This window comes from Helicoverpa zea, chromosome 24 (genome assembly GCF_022581195.2).
Source record: "Helicoverpa zea isolate HzStark_Cry1AcR chromosome 24, ilHelZeax1.1, whole genome shotgun sequence".
NCBI lineage: Eukaryota > Metazoa > Arthropoda > Insecta > Lepidoptera > Noctuidae > Helicoverpa > Helicoverpa zea.
Window position 1 is genome coordinate 6,012,553 of NC_061475.1, and position 21,446 is coordinate 6,033,998.

A 21,446-nucleotide genomic window follows, 5' to 3' on the forward strand; every position below is an offset into this window, starting at 1 on the left:
CTGGCAACACTTTTGTGGTAGTTACTCGTTTCCCGCTTTAAATCTTTTTTGTACAGAATACCAACTGTCATCGACAAGGTTATTTAAGGCGGGAAATGCTGAGAAAAAGCTCAGTCGTCACTTGTCAGTTGTCTCGATAACTTAGTACCCTCTGCTACACAAACGCTGTACTGTAATAAATAGTTTACATATACGACAAAGGAGTTTACTTTATCAAGCACCCCAACATATCAGAAGCCAGGATAAAAGTAGAACTAAAAGTTCTACTTACCACGTCCACAGAAGTGAAAACGTAAGTAAAACTTTTGTTTTTTTTCTAATCTGCCTACCTACTGGCAATGTGAAGAAGGATTTTGCCCATTGTACAGCTAACTAGATTATCGTTTAAACTAGTGTAGTTGTATTATAAATAATTTTATGTTCATGAAATGCAAGTGTAAACAGAGTTTCATTGGTTTGTTCGTTCCGTTTTATCACGACAGTGTTATCAAGACTTACATGTACGCACATACACATGCACATAACCTTGCCAGGGCTACTCCCTGGAGGTTATACTCACATGTACGCACATACACATGCACATAACCTTGCCAGGGCTACTCCCTGGAGGTTATACTCACATGTACGCACATACACATGCACATAACCTTGCCAGGGCTACTCCCTGGAGGTTATACTCACATGTACGCACATACACATGCACATAACCTTGCCAGGGCTACTCCCTGGAGGTTATACTCACATGTACGCACATACACATGCACATAACCTTGCCAGGGCTACTCCCTGGAGGTTATACTCACATGTACGCACATACACATGCACATAACCTTGCCAGGGCTACTCCCTGGAGGTTATACTCACATGTACGCTCATACACATGCACGTAACCTTGCCAGGGCTACTCCCTGGAGGTTATACTCACATGTACGCACATACACATGCACATAACCTTGCCAGGGCTACTCCCTGGAGGTTATACTCACATGTACGCTCATACACATGCACATAACCTTGCCAGGGCTACTCCCTGGAGGTTATACTCACATGTACGCTCATACACATGCACGTAACCTTGCCAGGGCTACTCCCTGGAGGTTATACTCACATGTACGCACATACACATGCACATAACCTTGCCAGGGCTACTCCCTGGAGGTTATACTCACATGTACGCACATACACATGCACATAACCTTGCCAGGGCTACTCCCTGGAGGTTATACTCGCACATGAACATACCAAAAGTCATGCAAAATACGCCTACAGATGTAAGTTAGTAAAGTTAATTATGAAGTATCTAATACACACAATCGTAAGTTTCAGGCAATACAATTGGGAATAATGCCGAAGCACAGGCAAAAATCCAGGCATGTGGACAGAAACAGTTCGCAGCAGGAAAGGAATGCTAGGACGCAGCCGAGGTCCAGAACTCCAGCCGTGCGTCGTAGCAGGTCACGTGAACGACGGTCGAGGAGAAGTAAGCGGGCGAGTAAGCGATCTTGTGAGCAACGACAGCTCCGGAGCCCTTCAGTGCACGAGGTAGGAGAGAATTCAAGAACTACTCATAAAGGCTTATCTAAAAGACGTAGAGTACAAAGTCAATCATCGCTGTCAAGTTCGGAGGAAAGGTCGCCTCGTAGGAAGAGAAGTGCTAATTTAAGTAATCTAGATATAGTTGAAAAACTTTTAAACGTTATAGCAAGTAAAAATACCACTGACGTAGATAAATTCCCTGTCTTAAATGTTGTACCTGATTTCGACCCAATGTGCCGTGAGCAGACTGTGGAGACCTGGATACATAAGGTTGAAGAATGCGCTCAGATTTATGGATGGTCTGATAAACAAATAGTCCATTATGCAATGCCCAAGCTCTGCGGCGTTGCTAAAACCTGGTATCAGGGTCTCCCCTCTCTGCTACATTCCTGGTCTGAATGGAAATTAAGGTTAACGGAGTCTTTTCCTTCACAAACTAACTATGCGGAGACACTTACTCAAATGTTGAATAAGAGAGCTAAGTTTGGCGAATCTCTTGAGGAATATTTTTATACTAAAATTAATCTGCTAAACCGTTGCAAAATCTATGGTAAGGATGCAGTCGACTGCATAATATACGGCATAGACGATAGGGGTGTTCGCCTAGGTGCTCAAGGGGCGCAATTCTCTGAACCCGAACAGTTGCTTAAGTTCTTTAAAAGTGTAAAAATTAATCAACCGATTGGTAACGATCCTAAAAATAAAAATACAGATCGACAGGAAAAGAAACCTGCTCAAAAATCGGATAATGATAAAAGGCCTAAGCCACAAAGTTTAAAATGTTATAATTGTAACGAGACTGGTCATCCATTTTTCCGTTGTTCTAAACCTACAATTAGATGCAATAATTGCAATTTGAGAGGTCATTTAGCAGATAACTGCCCTAATAAAACGAACCAAGCTCATAAAGCCAATGTAGAGTCCCAGTCTGTAATGGAAGTACATTCGACTGATAATATAAATGCTAAGTACAAAATTCCAATTAGAATTAATGGCAAAACACTTTTGTCTCATATTGATCTTGGAAGCGAATGTACCCTTATTAGACTGACTGACGCGATAAGTCTAGGAATTCAATGGAAAACTGAGTCCCTGCCTATTTTGAGGGGATTAGGTAATATTCCCTACCGGCCAGTAGGACGTGCGTTCGTTGATATAGATGTACAGGACATAATTGAAGAAAATGTTGAGATTTTGATTGTGACTGACGATATGATTAATGACCCGGTATTACTAGGACACACGTACACTGAACGTCCACAGATACAAATAACAAAAACTAATACAGATATAATTGTTAAGCGCTGCCAAGTTCACGATGACTCCAAGTTGATATTACTGACCTTTCAGTCTAATAATCTAAAACCACACACCACTAATGCTATAAAGGTAAAGTCAGATACAATTTTTTGCGGCAGGATTTACGTACACGGGACAATTAGAGGACGCCCAGGTTATGAATATTTTCTTCTTCCCGGTGAATATGACTTAAGTCTAGGATTAGGGACATTAATAATACAAAACATATGTGACAAAGACATAAATATGCCTATAGATACATTAGTGACACGAGCTCGGGTAGCGAGCACTCTAGACGTACCAAACACTTATAATATTTTGGACATACAATTAACTGACGAAGCTTTAAAATGCGGTAACATAACACAACAGCAGAAATTTGAACTTGTGAAATTGTTGGAGAAATATCGCAAATGTTTCTCATCTAATTTGCATGAACTGGGCTATACAACTAGTGTAGAGATGGAAATTAAGTTAAAAGATTCTGAGCCCGTGGTCTACCGGCCCTATCGCCTGTCATATTCTGATAGACAACTAGTACAATCTATGATTCAAGAAATGTTAGAGAGTGGCATCATCCGGGAATCTTCTTCGCCGTATGCAAGCCCTATAGTCCTCGTGCAAAAGAAATCTGGCGAAAAACGCCTATGTGTTGATTATAGGGCTTTAAACAGAAAGACCGTTAAGGAACATTTTCCACTCCCCCGCATAGAAGATCAATTGGATCTCTTGGCTGGTAATACCATGTTTATTACTCTCGATTTAGCATCAGGGTATTACCAAATTCCCATAGCTGAAGAATCCCGAGAAAGAACTGCCTTTATTACGCCCGACGGCCAATACGAATACAACCGTATGCCGTTCGGACTGGTAAACGCTCCCTCCGTATTCCAAAGGGCAATAAATAAAGTGTTAGCCAAGGTTAGAAACAAACATGTGCTTATATATATGGATGATGTTTTGATCCCAGGACGCTCTTTTGAAGATTGCCTAAAATTACTTGAGGAGGTTCTATTACTTCTCAAAAGCAGTGGGCTTACTCTAAAACTTGAGAAATGCAAATTCTGCTTCGATAAGATAGAATATTTGGGATTCGAAGTCAGTGCGGATGGGATTAGGCCGGGGTCCTTAAAAACTGATGCGGTTTCAAAATTTTCCGTACCCCAGAACCAACATGACGTGCGCCGTTTTATTGGTTTGGCTAGTTTCTTCAGGAGATTTGTCAAGGGATTCGCAACAATAGCGAGACCATTGACCGAACTTCTGAAGAAGGATGCCAAATGGCGCTGGACTGAGGTTGAACAGAATTCCTTTGAGACCTTGAAGCAAAATTTGGTCCAAAGGCCAATCCTTGCTTTGTACGACCCTCGAGCAGAAACCCAACTGCATACTGATGCCAGCAAAATAGGCATAGCCGGCATTCTAATGCAAAAGGGAGAAACTGGTGTATTCCATCCAGTTGCTTATTACAGCCGTCAGACAACCACGGATGAGCAAAAGCTCCATTCGTATGAACTTGAAACATTGGCTGTAATAGCATCGCTAAATAAATTCCGCGTCTATTTGCTTGGGATTAAATTCACCATTTTGACTGATTGTAACTCTTTGCGTACAACCCTAACGAAACGGGACTTAATACCCCGAATAGCGAGATGGTGGATTCAATTCCAAGAATATGACTGTTCCATTGAATACAGACCTGGTGAAAGAATGGCACACGCTGATGCCCTTAGTAGATGTCCCATTCCCGACAATGACTGTGAAACGCGTGTGTTAGACGTGCTAAACGTAGGTTCCCAAGACTGGATCGCAACGGTACAAGACAACGATGATGAGACTAAACGTATTAAAAACGTGTTAACTGATCCGCAATCCCAAAACGCTGCAGACATCATTAAGAATTATAAAATCAAAAATGATAAGTTGTATCGTATCATTGAACCAGGCGTGCTTAGGTGGGTGGTGCCAAAGGGTGTGCGTTGGCAAATTCTCAGGGCGAATCACGATGAAGTCGGACACTTTGGCTTCGAAAAAACGCTAGAACGGATTAAGGCTACCTTTTGGTTCCCAAAAATACGTAAATTCACAAAAAAATATGTTAATGCATGTCTTGAATGTGCCCATCATAAAGTCCCGTCGGGAAGCAAAGCTGGCTTCCTTCATCCCATACCAAAAACTGAAATACCGTTTCACACTATCCACGCGGATCATCTAGGCCCATTCAATCGTAGCAAAAGAGGTAACTGCTATATACTTGTCATTATTGACTCTTTCACGAAATACATTAACATAACACCGGTCCGTAATACGAAGTCTACGACAAGTATACGTGTGCTTAAAGAACACATAAGCTACTTCGGTACACCAACGCGACTTATAACTGACCAGGGTACGAGTTTTACGGGAAAGAAATTTCAGGACTTTGTTAAATCGCTTGGTATAAAACATATATTTAATGCCGTAGCTACACCCCGAGCTAACGGCCAGGTGGAGCGGTATAACCGTACCATCCTTGCCGCATTGGGCTCCATGTCCCACGAAAAACCTAAGGGAAACTGGGACGAATACTTACCAGACATTCAATTAGGAATAAATACCACCATACACTCCACGACAAAGAAAACTCCTACAGAACTTCTCTTTGGCTATAGAGCTACCCACCCCTCTGTAGGAAACCTAAACGAGATCATAGAAGATGTAGGGGCCGACGTTAGTAATTTAGAAAGTTTACGTGAAACTGCAAAGACCTTGATAGAGGTACAACAAGACAAAGATAAGGCACGTTATGATTTACATAGGAAAAAGGGAAATAATTTTGTAGTTGGTGACCTAGTTAGGGTTCTTAGGAATGTTCCTAGTCAAGATGGCCAATCCAGAAAACTAGAAGCTAAATGTCGCGGGCCCTATAGAATTAAGAAAATCCTCCCAAACGATAGGTTTGTCATTGAAGACACCCCGTTAACAAAGAAAGGGAAAACTTATGAAGCTATTGTAGCACTAGACAAGCTGTTTCCATGGTTAAGTTTCGGTAGTGCTTATGATGACATGTCCTCAACCGATGAGGATGACGAAGTCCAATGTAACGAATAATGTAAGTCTCACAAGTCTAGCCTTTTGTCAAGTTAAATGAAAAGGTTCCTATTGATAATTAAAATACTATCAAACCAAGGCATCATTTATTACACTCTAAGGCAGGGATTGGCAATGTCATGGACAGTCCCTGGGCAAAGTCATGGCCGGCCTCGCGCCCTTGGAGATTATTAAGATCTTGGTCACCGTGTGGTCATGCAGGGAGCGATAGCGTCATGGTCACCTCCTGTATGTTCTCACGAGAAGATCATGTAAAGTCATGTTCAATTATTAAAAGGCAAATTATAAGTACTATGTGGTATTAACACGCGACCATGTCAAAGGTGGCAGTGTCATGGCCCCTGTTGGTCAAAAGCTTTTAGATCAGGAACATAATGTGAATGCTTGATTGTTAAATTCCCAGAGAATTATAATATTATAAGTAAAAGTAGATTATACAACACGGTGTTATAGATGATTATATTTATTTCTAATATAAAAATGTAAAAATTAATTAATTATGATAGTATCTCTTTTCAAGAGGCTGAAGTACTTTATTAATTCACAATTGTAAACTTTAATAATGTTTATATCACATTTCACATCAAGTTGGAACTATATATTCATGTTTGATCAGATTTCGTGAATAATGTACTAAGTAACTATTTCATAACATATTTGATTATGTATCCACGAGCTACTTTATAATATTTGCTTGTCGATATAGACTATGTAAACCTTATTCTTATCTTTGATGTAAACTTGGCTATCGGACATATCTAGTTATGTCAAATATTACTATTTTATAATTACTTACTTTTCATTGCATATCTTTACATAACGAGAGGTCTCGTTAATGTTAGTCGGATGGCCGAGTTGTTAGGCTAAATTTATAAATATTATTTTAAATTTACAAATAGTTCTTGTAAAATGATTTATTAATAACGTCACAATATGCTTTTATATTTTTGTAACTGGCAACACTTTTGTGGTAGTTACTCGTTTCCCGCTTTAAATCTTTTTTGTACAGAATACCAACTGTCATCGACAAGGTTATTTAAGGCGGGAAATGCTGAGAAAAAGCTCAGTCGTCACTTGTCAGTTGTCTCGATAACTTAGTACCCTCTGCTACACAAACGCTGTACTGTAATAAATAGTTTACATATACGACAAAGGAGTTTACTTTATCAAGCACCCCAACACAACTAAGTGTGAACATAAGTTTTATCTCGTGAGCAGAGAGTACGTATGCACCTACGGACGTCAGTTGTTTTATTGTTGTTGTAAAACTCGGGCGGGTTCCTTATATCTCTAACTATGGAAATTAGAATTTTAATGCGAATATTGTAAGATAAAACAATAAAAGTCTAAGAAATGTGGACGGTAGAAAGAGTTACCGCGGCCCTGGTACATAAAAGGCCTACGATGGAACACGACGGTTTTTAGTCAGTATGAGTCTGACACTCCCTCACCGGTGCTAACCCACAGTTGGAGGAGTCATTAAATTTGATGATTTTTGACATCGTTAAAAAAAAACCCAAACAAACTATCGGCCGACCGAAAGTTTGTAGTGTGCGGATACTTACTCTAAATCTTCTTTTAGACAAAAGTAAATATGTGAACATTATTGAAGCCAATAATATAAGATCGGGCAGTCTCGAAAATATTTTTGACTCTTTACCCCTGTGACGAAATTTTTTGAAAGGTTCAAAGTTAAAGTGACAATATTGAAATGAATTATTGGAAAATTATGATTTAGTATTGTAGTGATATTTTCCACAAACAGCTAAGTGAGAACATTCGTTTCATCTCGTGAGCAGAGAGTACGTATGAATACGTACGTCAGTTGTTTTACTGTTGTTGTGAAACTCGGGCGGGTTCCTTATGTCTCTTACTATGGAAATTAGAATTTTAATGCGAATATTTTACGATGAAAACCTTAATCAATAAAAAAAGAATAGCTAGCCTAGAGTATTTTAAACTTAATTTTTTCTAAGTCATCTTTAAGTTGTACATATATCCAGCGGGACCCAGCAGGGCCAAGGCCTGCCGGGGCTGCGGGACTGTTCGGAATGGTTACCGCGGCCCTGGTCCCTTAAGGTTAAACTAGTCGCGGGCTCGAACTCACTCAGGGGCGTGGCCAAAAAGCGCGCTGTCTCATCTGACATCGTGTGCGACAGAGATAGCCCCAGTGATGAGCAGTTAGACGCTAGTCTATTTGCACAATGCGTTTCGTGCAAACAAACACGCATACAAACACCGTTACGAATCAAAACGACATTATGGCTGATTTACATTGAGTCAGTAACTGACGTCAGTCCACTGACAAGTCAGTGCTGACCCGGCACTGCCATCGTGTAAATTGATTTGAAGTCAGTACAGTACTACTGACGAAACACTGACACTACACTGACTTCGTGTAAATAGCACGCGTCAGTTTTCGGCGCCTACACTGACGTCAGTTACTGACTCAATGTAAATCAGCCTTTAGACACACATACGTACATGCTGCTGTGTACTGCTCGCTACCGAAAAGTCAGCAAGCGCTTACTAACTCGTACTAAAATAATAGATACTGTTATCATTTTATACTAGCCGTTTTCCCGCAGTTTCACCCGCGTCCCGTGGGAGCTACTGCCCGCACCGGGATAAAATATAGCCTATGTTACTCGCAGATAATATAGCTTTCTAATGGTGAAAGAATATTTAAAATCGTTCCAGTAGTTTTTGAGTTTATCCATTACAACCAAACAAACAAAGTTTTCCTCTTTATAATATTAGTATAGATTTCATAGAAGTTGCTTATTTTATGAGGTACCGACTAGTGATGCTCGCATGGATTTCAGTAATTGTCCCAAGGCGTAGGTACCTAATAACATTTTTTATGATAACACAATGTAAAATCAGTTTGACTGGCCTGTTGGTCTAGTACTTAGTGATCTTGACTGCTATGCCGTAGGTCGTGGGTTCGATTCCCACCCAGGACAAATGTTGTATGGGTGTTATTTATCTATAATATGTATTACATGTATTTAGAAATCAATTCTATTGATTTTATTGAACATTTTGATTTTTTTAAGCAGTAACACAGTTATTTTCGTGTCGAAAAGCGTTTCTCATTTTTTTTAGTTGACATTATACATACGAAGAACGAAGAGAGCAGTAGAGACCTGTAACTCGATCACAATTTTTGTAACGAATATGAAAGATAAAACAATAAAATAGGCAAAGCGGCTTTTACCAAAGAACGGAACAGAAACATATAAAAAAAACTAAAAAACACGCTTTTTATAGAAAAATAAACTAAAAAATAGTAAATAAATTTTAATGAATTTAAATTAAGAAAACAGTGTTAAAAATTTCAATGAATATAAATTAATAATAGTGTGAATACAAAAAAAAAATATTTAAAAAAAGCGTGGGGTGCATGGTGTCAATAGTTATAAATATTTTATTGACAGATATGAGTACAGTGATTTTAATTTCGATAATATCTTAAAAAGCACCCCACGCTTTTTTTAATATTTTTTTTTTTGTATTCACACTATTATTAATTTATATTCATTGAAATTTTTAACACTGTTTTCTTAATTTAAATTCATTAAAATTTATTTACTATTTTTTAGTTTATTTTTCTATAAAAAGCGTGTTTTTTAGTTTTTTTAAACTATTATTTATTTTCTACTTTTTAGTTTGTTTTAAAACTATTATTTGTTTTGTAGAATTAAAATTCTTTTTAGTATACAAAAATTTGTCAATATTAGAGAAAATGGCTAAAGATAATTATTGGAAATAAAAATTAACATCGAGTCCTGCCTTATCGACTGTAGAGAAAAAATCTAGAAAATTTTAATTAATTTTCTTACCTTATCGACTATAGATGAAAATTATATAAATTAACAAAAATCATATTTTGCAAATTGAAAAGCCTAGAAGTCGGTGTCTAATGGATGTTACTAAGTTAATTTTGCCACCGATTTCTAGGCCGATGCACCTAAAATTAGTTTTTTTTTTTGCTTTTTAGTGTTTTGGGAAGTCGGTTTAATTTTTTTGTAAAAAGGTTATTTATTTAAAGCTTTTCAGTGATATGAATAGTTGTCACTATCCATACATGTGGGAAGTTCTCATCAATACAAAGAATATAAGTCCAAACGAGGTAGTTTACATTTTCAGTTGTCGAGTTCCCTCGACTTTCTCTGGTCTCCATCATCAGGTCAGCTCTAAACCTTCACTGTTGCAAAGGTCTGGTCAATAGAAATAATTTAAGCCCAAACACGAGGTAGTTTACATATTCAGTTGTCGAGTTCCCTCGACCCTCTCTGGTCTCCATCATCAGGTCAGCTCCAAATCTTCACAGTTGAATAGTGCTTTTAGGCGTACACCTGAGTGTCAAGTTTTTACCCTATGTATGCCTACAACTTTTGAAGGTTGCCCTCGATTTCTCAGGGTTTCCATCATCAGATCCTGACCTGATGACTATGGGACCAACTGGCAGCTATTCCGAGTCGAACAAAAAAAGAATCACGTAAATCGGTCTATAAACCTCGGAGTAATCGATGTGTATGTGTAACCTACTCCTTTTTGGGAAGTCGGTTAAAAATGGAATAATTTTATCAAATTAGTGTATTGTCATCGGTCCTCAATAAATCTACAAAGTTTGAGCGAAATCTGGCCGTTTAAAGTGGGTCAAAATCGCGCCCAAAGAAGTCGGTTACAAACCTACAAACATACAGGTGAAGCTAATAAAAAGCGTGTAAAAAATAATACTTTATTCCTTTAGAAATAAGGTTGCTTTCTTCTGTTTGTTTACATTCTCAAAAACGCCGACCGCGGTGTTTGCGGCAAATGCGACAAAGGCGGCTTAGATCAAAGTGATATCAAATACTAAGTCCAAAGTTCAGTGCCAAGTCAAACAGATAAAGAAGGTAGTATCGAAATCCAGAGTTTTAGCCGGGGGTCAGTGTAATGTTTACGTACGATAAGCGCTAGGAGAATAGTCTACACACATACGATACGAAAGACGTGGGCCGCAGCAGCAGACTGAGCCCAAAACAATACAAACAAATAGTTGCACTAAAATTTGCACAGTTGCACGACAAAATATCGTGCAAAACGTAAAAATTGTGGAAATAAGCATGTGTGTATAAGCGTCTTTCTCCGCTCCGCCCCGCGCTTCTGCCGGGGGGAATGCTATTGAGTGAAATGCACGACAATTCATCGCAAAACGAGTACGTAAAAAAAGACGAAGAGTGCTTCAGAAAAAAGCGTTTTCTGAAAATCAATTTGAAATAAATTTTATAGAACTCTTTAGTAATTGAGCTATGTCGGAGCGGACTTCGTTTTGGAGATTTTACATTTTTTATGGGACTTTTTAACACTCAAAGTTGCGTTAAAATTGTCTAGAAAAACGGAACTTTGTTGGCTCATAACTTTTTAATGGGATTTTTTTATTTTTTTTTAAATCCGTACAGACAAACTTAATAACAATATAAAACGATATCAAGTTTAATTTTGAATGTATTATGTCACAATGTAGAGTAAAAGCACCCCGAACTTTGTATGGGAAAAATATCGACTAGTGTAACCTTAAAGGCCTACGACGGAACACGACGGTTTTTAGTCAGTAAGAGTCTGACACTCCCTCACCGCTGCTAACCCACAGCGGAAGAAAAAAAAGTTGTAGATATGTGAACCTTATTGTAGTAAATATAAATAAGATGATAGTTTTACTGCAGCTTTTTTTAATGATAAATCAAAGTAAGTTCAATCATTTCAAAAAATTAACAAGCAATTTGTAAACAAGCAAAATAAATGTATAGTACTTAATGAAATTGATGTTTTTCACTCAAATTGTGTTATAGCAAAATATTGAGTACAACACTTTAAAATAACTACACCAATTTGGATTTCAGGGAAAAAGCAATTTTATTAAACTGTTACAAAGAAGATTCGGAAAAACTGTTTATCGGATTTTGTATTAACATACCTACATTATTAATTGCTTCGATGAAATAAACTAGTTGAAACGGATACTAATTCAACGTTTTTTTGGCGGACACACACTAACCACGTATCATGTTGCGGTTATCAAGATAATTAATAATATATTCGAATTAAAAACCTTGAGCTTAGACTGCCCACTCACGTCAGACTTTTTGTAGGTACTTACTTTCTATTTTTCTCCTACACAAACTCGGTCACTGATTATCAAACGCGGACGGGTCACCCAATAGTGTTATATATGTGAGATCAAATCGAATGAAAACTAAATTTATAGGTGCTACAAATTCAAAAAGTGTTTATTCAAAGAAGGCTGAAAATCAGCACCTTTCGAAACGTCATAATTACATGAGCCCGTCCCTAAAAACGCCCACCCTTCATCAAAAAACCACCAGGAAAACCCACCGTCGGATTTATTTCACCAAATCAAAATACAATCGGGACACATAGTAGGGGATTTCGCGTTGATGTTTAGAGTGCTCCCCACTCACCTACCACTTGTTATATACCATTATATATTATACGTATATGTTATGGACCATGTGATTAATTCGGGCATTATAAATAATGCCCGAGCATTATGAATAATGTCTAGCTTTATCGGGCCAAATGATTAATAACTATCTTAACTTCATTATTTATCACATTGCACGGGCATTATTATATTGCTACATGACAGTTGGGCAATTTGATAATAAAGCTATATATTACGCGGTGCGAGGGCGGGGAGGGAAGTACGCATGGTGTGACACGCTTTGACCAATCAGAGACAGCCATTCTTAATTTTATTTTATGTTATATTTTTAATATGACTTTCCTTAACATTTATATGCAAAAAATTGAGGATTTTTAAGGCAGAAGTCCTTGTGAGGAGGCGCCCGGGAGTCAACACTGTGTGGACAGCCCCGAGGACACGGTGGACCACACAGTCCAGGAGTGCCCTGCGTGGGAAGGGCACCGCCGGGTCCTAGTCGAGGCTTTAGGCGGCGGCGACCTCTCGCGTCCGGCCCTGGTTCAGGCCATGGTCCGGGGCGAGAGGGAATGGGATGCCGTCGCCTCCTTCTGCGAAGCGGTCATGCTCGAGAAGGAGGAGGCGGAACGTCAGAGAGTTCGCACCTCTTATCCCGGCCGCCGCGCTGGACCAGGTAGACCACGGGCGCCGGGTGTCGCGAGATGACTCCCGGCCACCGTAGGCGCGGGTCTGTGGGCGGTGAGTTCGGGTGGCTCGCTCATGTATATTTTTAGGCAACAGACCCGTGTCGGTGGCGCGCGTTGTTCCACGCGCTCCTCAAAGAGATGTCAGCAACCCCAGCGGGGCCCATCAGGGCCAAGGTCTGCCGGGGCTGAGGGATTGTTCGAAAGACCGCGGCCCTGGTACATAAAAGGCCTACGACAGAACACGACGGTCAGTCAGTAAGAGTCTGACACTCCCTCACCGCTGCTAACCCACAGCGGGGGGTCATTTGATGAAAAAAGGCAGAAGTCCTTCATAATTAATCCAAATCATGAGGCTGATTATTTAAGTGGTTTAATATTTAGTTTATTTTAAGTTAAATGGCAATAACAATAAAAAAATTGAAATTAAATATGTTTGTATTACTTTGCCCAAAAGGTCACGGGCAATATGTATAGTGCCCGGTCAATTTGATTATTTGAATAATTATTATCAAATTGCGCTCTCATATTGGGCATTTTTCATAATGACCGGGCATTATGTATACTGCCCAATTTATCACTTGGTCCATAACATATACACATAGAAATCCTCTTTATTACCCATCTGATGTGTGACGTAACGGAATGCTGAGATTTTTTGCTTATTTGAAAGCAACTCGGGGACTTTTGAAGATTCCAAGTACGTAATAATTGTATTGGGGGAAAAGGGACTCAGTAGATTTGGGCGCTTCTTATTTTGACAATTTTGTTTGTGGCAAGTCGACTTTGTCAAAAAAATAGGTAATGTTTCTTAGAAAGCCACTACGTTAAACATGGCTGGATGTTTCTTTCATAATAGGTACTAGTAAGATTCCTAGAATTTTATATAGGTACGTTCAATTCAACGATGAGGTAGATTGACAAAAAAAACTGTAAAACACGAACGGTATTTTCGGTGTTGGTCAAATATTTAGTTCTAAGTACGAAACAACATTTGTCGAAGTAGATATTAAGCAAATTAAAGCTCAATTTATCATTGTAAACAACGTGTGTCTATAATATATTTAGGTGTATTTTGCTCTCACAAAAAAACAGACACGAAAAAAAATCAACATAATATTTTTCTCAGAATCAGTAAGTAACCTAACGCCCTTCTCTAAGAAAATCAAATTAAATATGTAAGCGGAAAAATATATTTTTTCCTGCAACCTGACGTGAGGAGACCTTCGGAAAAAATGTTCGCGAAAAATTTATATTACTTACTCGAAATACTTTCGAGATAATTTCAGGGTAAGTAACATTTTTTACATTTTATTTTATTTATTACTTCGCTGTTGAATATTTTTGACCGACATAAAAAGCGCGGAAGTTTTCGATGCATTGGGTACTATATTTCGGTAGTAAAAATAAGTAGGTATAACACAAAATATAAAGTTATAAACCATCACGTTTTTCCTAAAAGGTAAATTAAACATTTAAATAAAACTACTTTTACGGATTTTATCGCGTTATATTAATATCATTACTACACACTCTGTACTCGTACCATTTTGTCAGTGAAATAAAACACCTACAACTAGCTGACAATGAAACTATGGTCAGTTTTGATGTTCAGTCATTGTTTACATGCTTACCTGTTGAAGACTGCATCAAGATTGTGTCTAAGAAACTAGCAGAGAATAACATGCCTACTGAATATGCTGAACTGTTAAAACATTGCCTAACATCTGGCTATTTACTGTGGAATAATCACTTCTACACGCAAGTGGATGGTGTAGCAATGGGCTCCCCAGTATCTCCCATTGTTGCTGATATCTTCATGGAGGATTTTGAGGAGCGAGCCCTGCAATCTGCACCCGTAACACCCAAATTCTACAAGCGGTACGTAGATGATACTTTCACAATACTACCATCTGACAAAGTCACAGCATTTTTAAATCATCTTAACTCCATAAACCCCAAAATTCAATTCACTATGGAGTCAGAGGCAAACAACTCCTTAGCTTTCTTAGATGTTTTGGTTATCCGTAACCCTAATAACACCTTGAGTCACACTGTGTATCGGAAGAAAACCCATACAGACAAATACCTTCATGGTGAGTCCCACCACCACCCAACACAGTTATCTACCGTTGGTAAATCATTGTTTCAGAGAGCACGTGGGATCTGCGATGAACAACACCTGGGTGCTGAGCTTCAACATGTCAAGCAAGTACTGCACGACAACAAGCTCCGAGTACCGCGCCCTCGTCGCAGAACCCGCGTGAAACCAGCCACAGTTGAGCGTCTACCTGCTGTTCTTCCATACATAAGAGGAGTCACAGACAAGATTGGCTACATCTTGAAGCGAGCTTCAATCAAAACCTACTTCAAGCCGCTGAAGAAGATCAGTCAATTCTTACCACCTGTCAAGTGTCACATACCTCTACAAGATGCGGGTGTATACAAGCTTGAATGTGATTGTGGTCTCTCTTACATAGGCCAAACAAAAAGAAGCATAGGGACCCGCGTAAAAGAACACATCGCCGATGTCAAACACCGCCGTTCCAGACAGTCAGCAGTTTGTGAACACACACTAGACAAGGCCCAGCATTACATCAGATTTGATAAACCACAAGTCCTTGCAAGAGAAAACCGATTCCTACCTAGGATGATTCGCGAGGCTATTGAAATTAAAAAACATCCAAATTTCAATAGAGAAGATGGCTGGTGCATACCACCTGCTTGGAATCCCATCATAGAAACTATTAAATCAAAATCCAAGCCTACAACTGCTCGACCTATGGATACAGTGAGCTCGTTTTGCGTGAATCGGATTGTCAATAATAATCAACAAAATGTAGGGTAGCTGTTTGTAACTAATATATCAAGACGACCAACACCTTAGTCTGCCCGTGACCATGGATGCTGTAAAGGATCCGAAACGTCGGGATTAAATAATATTAATATAACGCGATAAAATCCGTAAAAGTAGTTTTATTTAAATGTCTAATATTCGCGTAAGTGTCAGAAATCAATAAGGTAAATTAAAATAATTTGGGTAAAATTCCATTATGACAGTTTTTTTTTCATTTCGTCATTTGACGATTACGATCTAGACTCAAAGCTACGGTCTAGTTACAGAGTACATTTGCCTTCGATACTACTGATTTCGATGACATTTTGTTTCAGGATGACATTAACCTTGGTAAAGGATTCATAGATTATTTACTCTACATATATTATATAGTTAATCGACATACGACGTACAACACTCAAGGTAGGTTAGAAGAAAAACTGCAATACTTAGTACTTCATAAACTTTGACATCAAACAAAAACCATCTAACATTTAAATCCAAAGGCTTACAAAATCTATTTACTCACAGTCTATTTGCAACTGAAATATTGTTTCTTACCTTTCATTAGATCGAGTCCTTTCAGTTTCAGGAAATCGAAGACCATCCGTACTGCGGAGCACGACTGGAACAAGGAAATTGGCTTGAGTTAGGAATTACCGACTTATTTGGGAAATGCAAAAAATGTTTGGCCAAATATTGGTGTGATTTTTTAGTGAAGGATGTTGGAGTATGTTACTTACGTTTTGAAATGTATTTTCTGGATTAAATGTATACATGTGTTATCGGTTTGTGCATTGAACCATTGTATACAATGTCTTGGACTATATTTCGTAATATGGCCCGGATAGTGTTAAACACATTTCGTAAGAAGTCTTTAGTAAATGGCTGTCAGAATACTAGATTTTAGATTCGGTTGTCGAAAACGGTAAGATATTTTAAGTGTTTTAATTAAATGTCTTAAATACGAGTATTTGCTGGGCCACCAATTAGTATTGCCATTCAATTACTGTAAACAACATCAATTCTTCCAGACATTTATTTCCTAAACACTAATTAACTTTCAACTAGAATTTCATTAAGCGGCACTATAAACGTAAAGCTAGGTACAGACTACGCGTTTCAATTTACTCGAATATGGTATGCTTTTTTGCTAGACAACTACTAATAATAATATGTTATCTCAACATGGTTTCAAAAAAGATTTCAAGAAGGAGTTATACCTATGCAAAGTCATTTAGGTATTTTGATTTCATGATGTGATCTAATATATTAATAACAATATGCAAAATGCCATACAAGGATATAAAATACATCGTTGTGAAACCTTGATTGTGCTAAGATAATAGATTATTAATTACTATTTATTTCATTATTTCAATACCATTATTTCCAGTATCAAAAATTAATGAAAGCGTACCGTTCTCTTTTCATACGCCATCTGCACACTATCCCCAGACAATAAACTATCGTTCACAGTGTAAGCGTACTTAAGAACGCCTACTCTGCACCAAACCTTAGGCTCTCGAAGACGCGATACTCGTGACGTCACAAGCGCGCGTTCCCGTCGGTAAAACTTGCTCAATTAAGTCTGTAGTTACACTGCGCGGTTGTTAGTGCAAACAACTTATGCTGTGTGTTCTGAACTGTGGTAATGTTTGTGTTCAATACTTTTTATATTGGCATTTATATTGATAGGCAGTTATTGTTTATGTATTGAAACCATTAAATATACTAGGTATAGGTACTGGGAACAGGGCAGGAGGAAGAAGGTACTGGCTTCCAACCACGGTTTCAACCGCGTCCCAAGACATCTTCTTCCCGTAGCCGGATGGTGACAAAGGCTATTTTATTTATTTATTTATTTTATAAATTAGGTACTTCAACGACCTATCCACTGTACAATTAATAGAAGGTTGTTTCACATGCATCACATCATGGTGAACAAGTCACTTACAGAAGTACACAGCACTTACATACTAAATTTTACAAAGCTACAATTTGAACACTTTCAATCATGAATGTTGAAGGTAATGGACAGTTAACAATTAATCTAATTTATTAAAAAAATATATACCTATATATATTTAGTGGTAGGGTCTGATAATGAGTGCAATAGTAATTGGTATGAAAATTTCAATTAGTTGGCTTGGAATATATAAGTCTATAAGTATAAGTAATAAGTTAAGTCAGTTATTTTCATTTTTAGCTAGTAATAAGAGTTTACTCCGAAATTGGGAAATTGTGTCGGCAAAGATGTCTAGGGTACCACAAGCGTTTATTTTATTATAGGTATCCATTAAGCGATTCATTGGGGCAGAGTGTCCAAGGTTAGTTTTTGAGGAAAATATTGTAAATGTATTTGTTTTACGAGCGGATCTAATTATGCTCCGTCTGGGCACAGTTATATTGATTACTGACAGTAGCTCCGGTAAGTTGGCCAAATTATGGATAACTTTGTAGAACAGCAACTGATCGTTCCATCTTCTGCGTTCCTCGAGCGAGATCATATTGAAATGGTTGAGTCTAACGGGATAGTCTGCATCATTGGCACAGCTAGGGCATCTGAATCGTAAATATCTAGTAAAGCTCCTTTGTATTCGTTCAATCCTATCAACATGTACGCGGTAGGAGGGGTTCCAAACTGGGGAAGCGTAGTCTAGTATGCTCATGACAAGAGTATTATATAGTATTTTAAGTGTCGATAAGGACCGAAACTCTGTGCAAGTTCTTTTCACGAAACCCAACATTTTAGATGACTTGGCAACAATTGCGTCGATGTGACTGATGAACGTCAGTTTACTGTCCAGTATGATACCTAAGTCTCGAATGGTATCGACTTTTTGCAGACAAACACCATCTATGGTATATAGTGATGGTCGTACTTTTTTGTTACGCGTGAAAGTGATGTGGAAGCATTTATTAGCGTTGAGGGTCATCAAATTAAGTTGACACCATTCATGTATTGCATCCAAATCTGCCTGAACAAGTAATATATCTGAATCAGATTTAATTTCTTTGTACAGTTTCAGATCATCAGCGAACATTGAACACTCGCAGTGTTTTATTGAATAGACAATGTCATTAACAAAAATTAGGAAGAGTATCGGTCCCAAGTGGGAACCCTGTGGTACGCCCGAAGTTGAAATATAGAACTGTGATTCGTACCCTCTAACCACCACTCTTTGTCGCCGTTCAGATAGATACGATTCGAACCACTTAAGAAGGCGGCCACATACCCCGAACTGTTCGAGCTTTAATTTAAGTAAATTGTGACTGACTTTATCGAAAGCACTACTGAAGTCAGTATAAATAGCGTCTACTTGTGTGCGCGAATCAAGAGATTTACTAATGTTGTTAATGTAATGAACTAAATTCGTTGTAGTGGATTTGGAAATTGTGAAACCATGCTGTTGAGGAGCCAACTGTGAATTTATGTGACGTGTCAATACAGGGCAAACAAGGGCTTCGAAGAGTTTGGCAAATATGGAAAGAATTGATATGGGACGATAGTTGGAAGTGACGTTGGGTTCTCCTTTCTTGAATATAGGAATTACGTTGGCTACTTTCCATTCTGTAGGGAAATTAGAAGATTTGATGGAATAATTAAAAATTATTTTTAGTGGAAGAGATAAGGTTGCTGCACATTTCTTGATAAATAATGGGGGTAAGCCATCAGGTCCCGGTCCCTTACACGAATCTAGTTTGTGTAATGCTTTAAACACCTCTCTTTCGGTAAAATTCAGCCCACACAACGCGAGTTGAAAGTAATCACGCAAACCAGTGTTAGAACTTGGAGTATTATGGCTTTGAGAAGGCATGAAAGTAGATGAAAAGTATGCAGCAAATTGTTCACTGATCTCCTCGCCAGACGTTGCAACATTGTTATCAAGAAACATGGTGGTAGGAATATCCCTGGATATTGTTTTCTTGGTTTTGACGAAAGACCAGAAGAGTTTTGGATTTTGTACTATATCCTTTTCCATATTAATAACATATTTTTTGTAACATTCTTTTATCAGTTTTTTAGCGCGATTATCGAGGATTTTATATTCAAAGTTGTCTCTTGGGTTTTTATACTTTTTAAAACGAATCCTTAACTTTTCTTTCTCATTAAGAAGTCGGATAAGAGGACGAGAATACCAGACAGGAAAGCTTTTATTCGGTACCCTGGAAGGTGGAACGCACTCATTAATAATGCTACGAATATGTGTGTACAGTACCCGCACCATGTCATCTACATCTCTCAGCTCAGAAAACAATTTAGTCCAATCTATATTCTTAATACTTTTATTTATAAGTTCGTAGTCAGCCCTTCTGAAATTAAATTTTTTAGTGGTTTTAGTTTTTAGCGATGCTAGTGAAATATTTTTTATTATTATATCAAGAGGTGGGTGATATACATCTACTTTTGTGATTGGACTATTGCATTCGTTAACAGTTCCTCCGTGAAAGTTAACAAGAACTAAGTCTAAGGTCTTATTGTAACAATTTTTAACGGCATTAAGTTGCATTAAATTATTCTCTGACATGAAATCTACCAAGGCGTAGCCTAATTTATTTGCATAATTTGAAGCAGTTGTACTTGAAGAACCATCTGGACTATTGTCTACTTTCCAATTGATAAAACCGAGATTGAAGTCTCCCACTATCATTATGTCTTCTCCTGCTTCTTCCATCAATGTAGATACTCGGTTCAAGAATGAAGTTAGGACCGCATGTTGAATCGGTGGTGGTAGGTAGACGGCGCAGATATCCAAATAATGTGTACTTTTCCCTTTAGTGGTTTTAACTCGAACCCACAGATCTTCGACATCGGATTCCCATTTTGATATGCGCACAGAATCAATGGATTTTAATACGGCGATGAGTACGCCTCCACCTCTTTTCGATCTCAGAGTTGTAGAGGCTCTGTCTCTGCGGAAAACTCGATACCTGGTGTCGAAGATTTCCCCATCTTTTATACTATCGTCGAGCCAAGTCTCCACTCCAATTATAATATCGTAATTGCATAGTTGAGCGGCTAGTCTAATAGAATTGGTCTTGGTTTTTAAGCCCCTAAAATTCTGATAATAGATAGTGAATTTGAGTCTTTATGTACGGTTTGAATAGGTACCAGGTAAGGGAAATTAGAGTAACATAACGGCTTCCAAACTTTTTACGTGTTTAGCTTGATGGCCGTCAGCTTTCCTAACAAGAACTTTTCCGTCGCGTACCCATACATACAAATATCCCTTCTCACGTGCAGCTTTTCGGGTAGCGGCGTGGATTCTTTTATTCAACGGTGACAAATGTTCTGAAACAAATACCGGCTGGACCGCGTTGCCGTAACCCAAATGTTGGGAGTTCAGTTTTTCCTTGGGGTGAGTTTTGTTAAACTGTGAGACAGATGTTAATAGCGTGTCTCTCAAAAGTGTACTCCGTAGCTTGGCGACAACAGCCCTTGGATTCTTAGTCTCCGGATCTGATTTCCTTACACGCACAACAGACAAGATGTCCTCTTCCTTTATCGTGCTAGATACGACTTTCCCCATTTGTACAATTGTCTTGA

General features: G+C 38.3%; 1 protein-coding gene across 1 annotated transcript; it reads left to right on the forward strand.

Annotated features, from left to right (window-relative positions):
• Positions 1-14,603: 14,603 nt before the first annotated feature.
• LOC124642305 lies at positions 14,604-15,263 on the forward strand (the record flags this gene model as incomplete). The annotated part of the gene is made up of 2 exons (XM_047180669.1): positions 14,604-14,940; positions 15,212-15,263. Coding segments are annotated over exons 1-2 (339 nt in total), but the record flags the coding sequence as incomplete, so codon positions are not given.
• Positions 15,264-21,446: the final 6,183 nt, after the last annotated feature.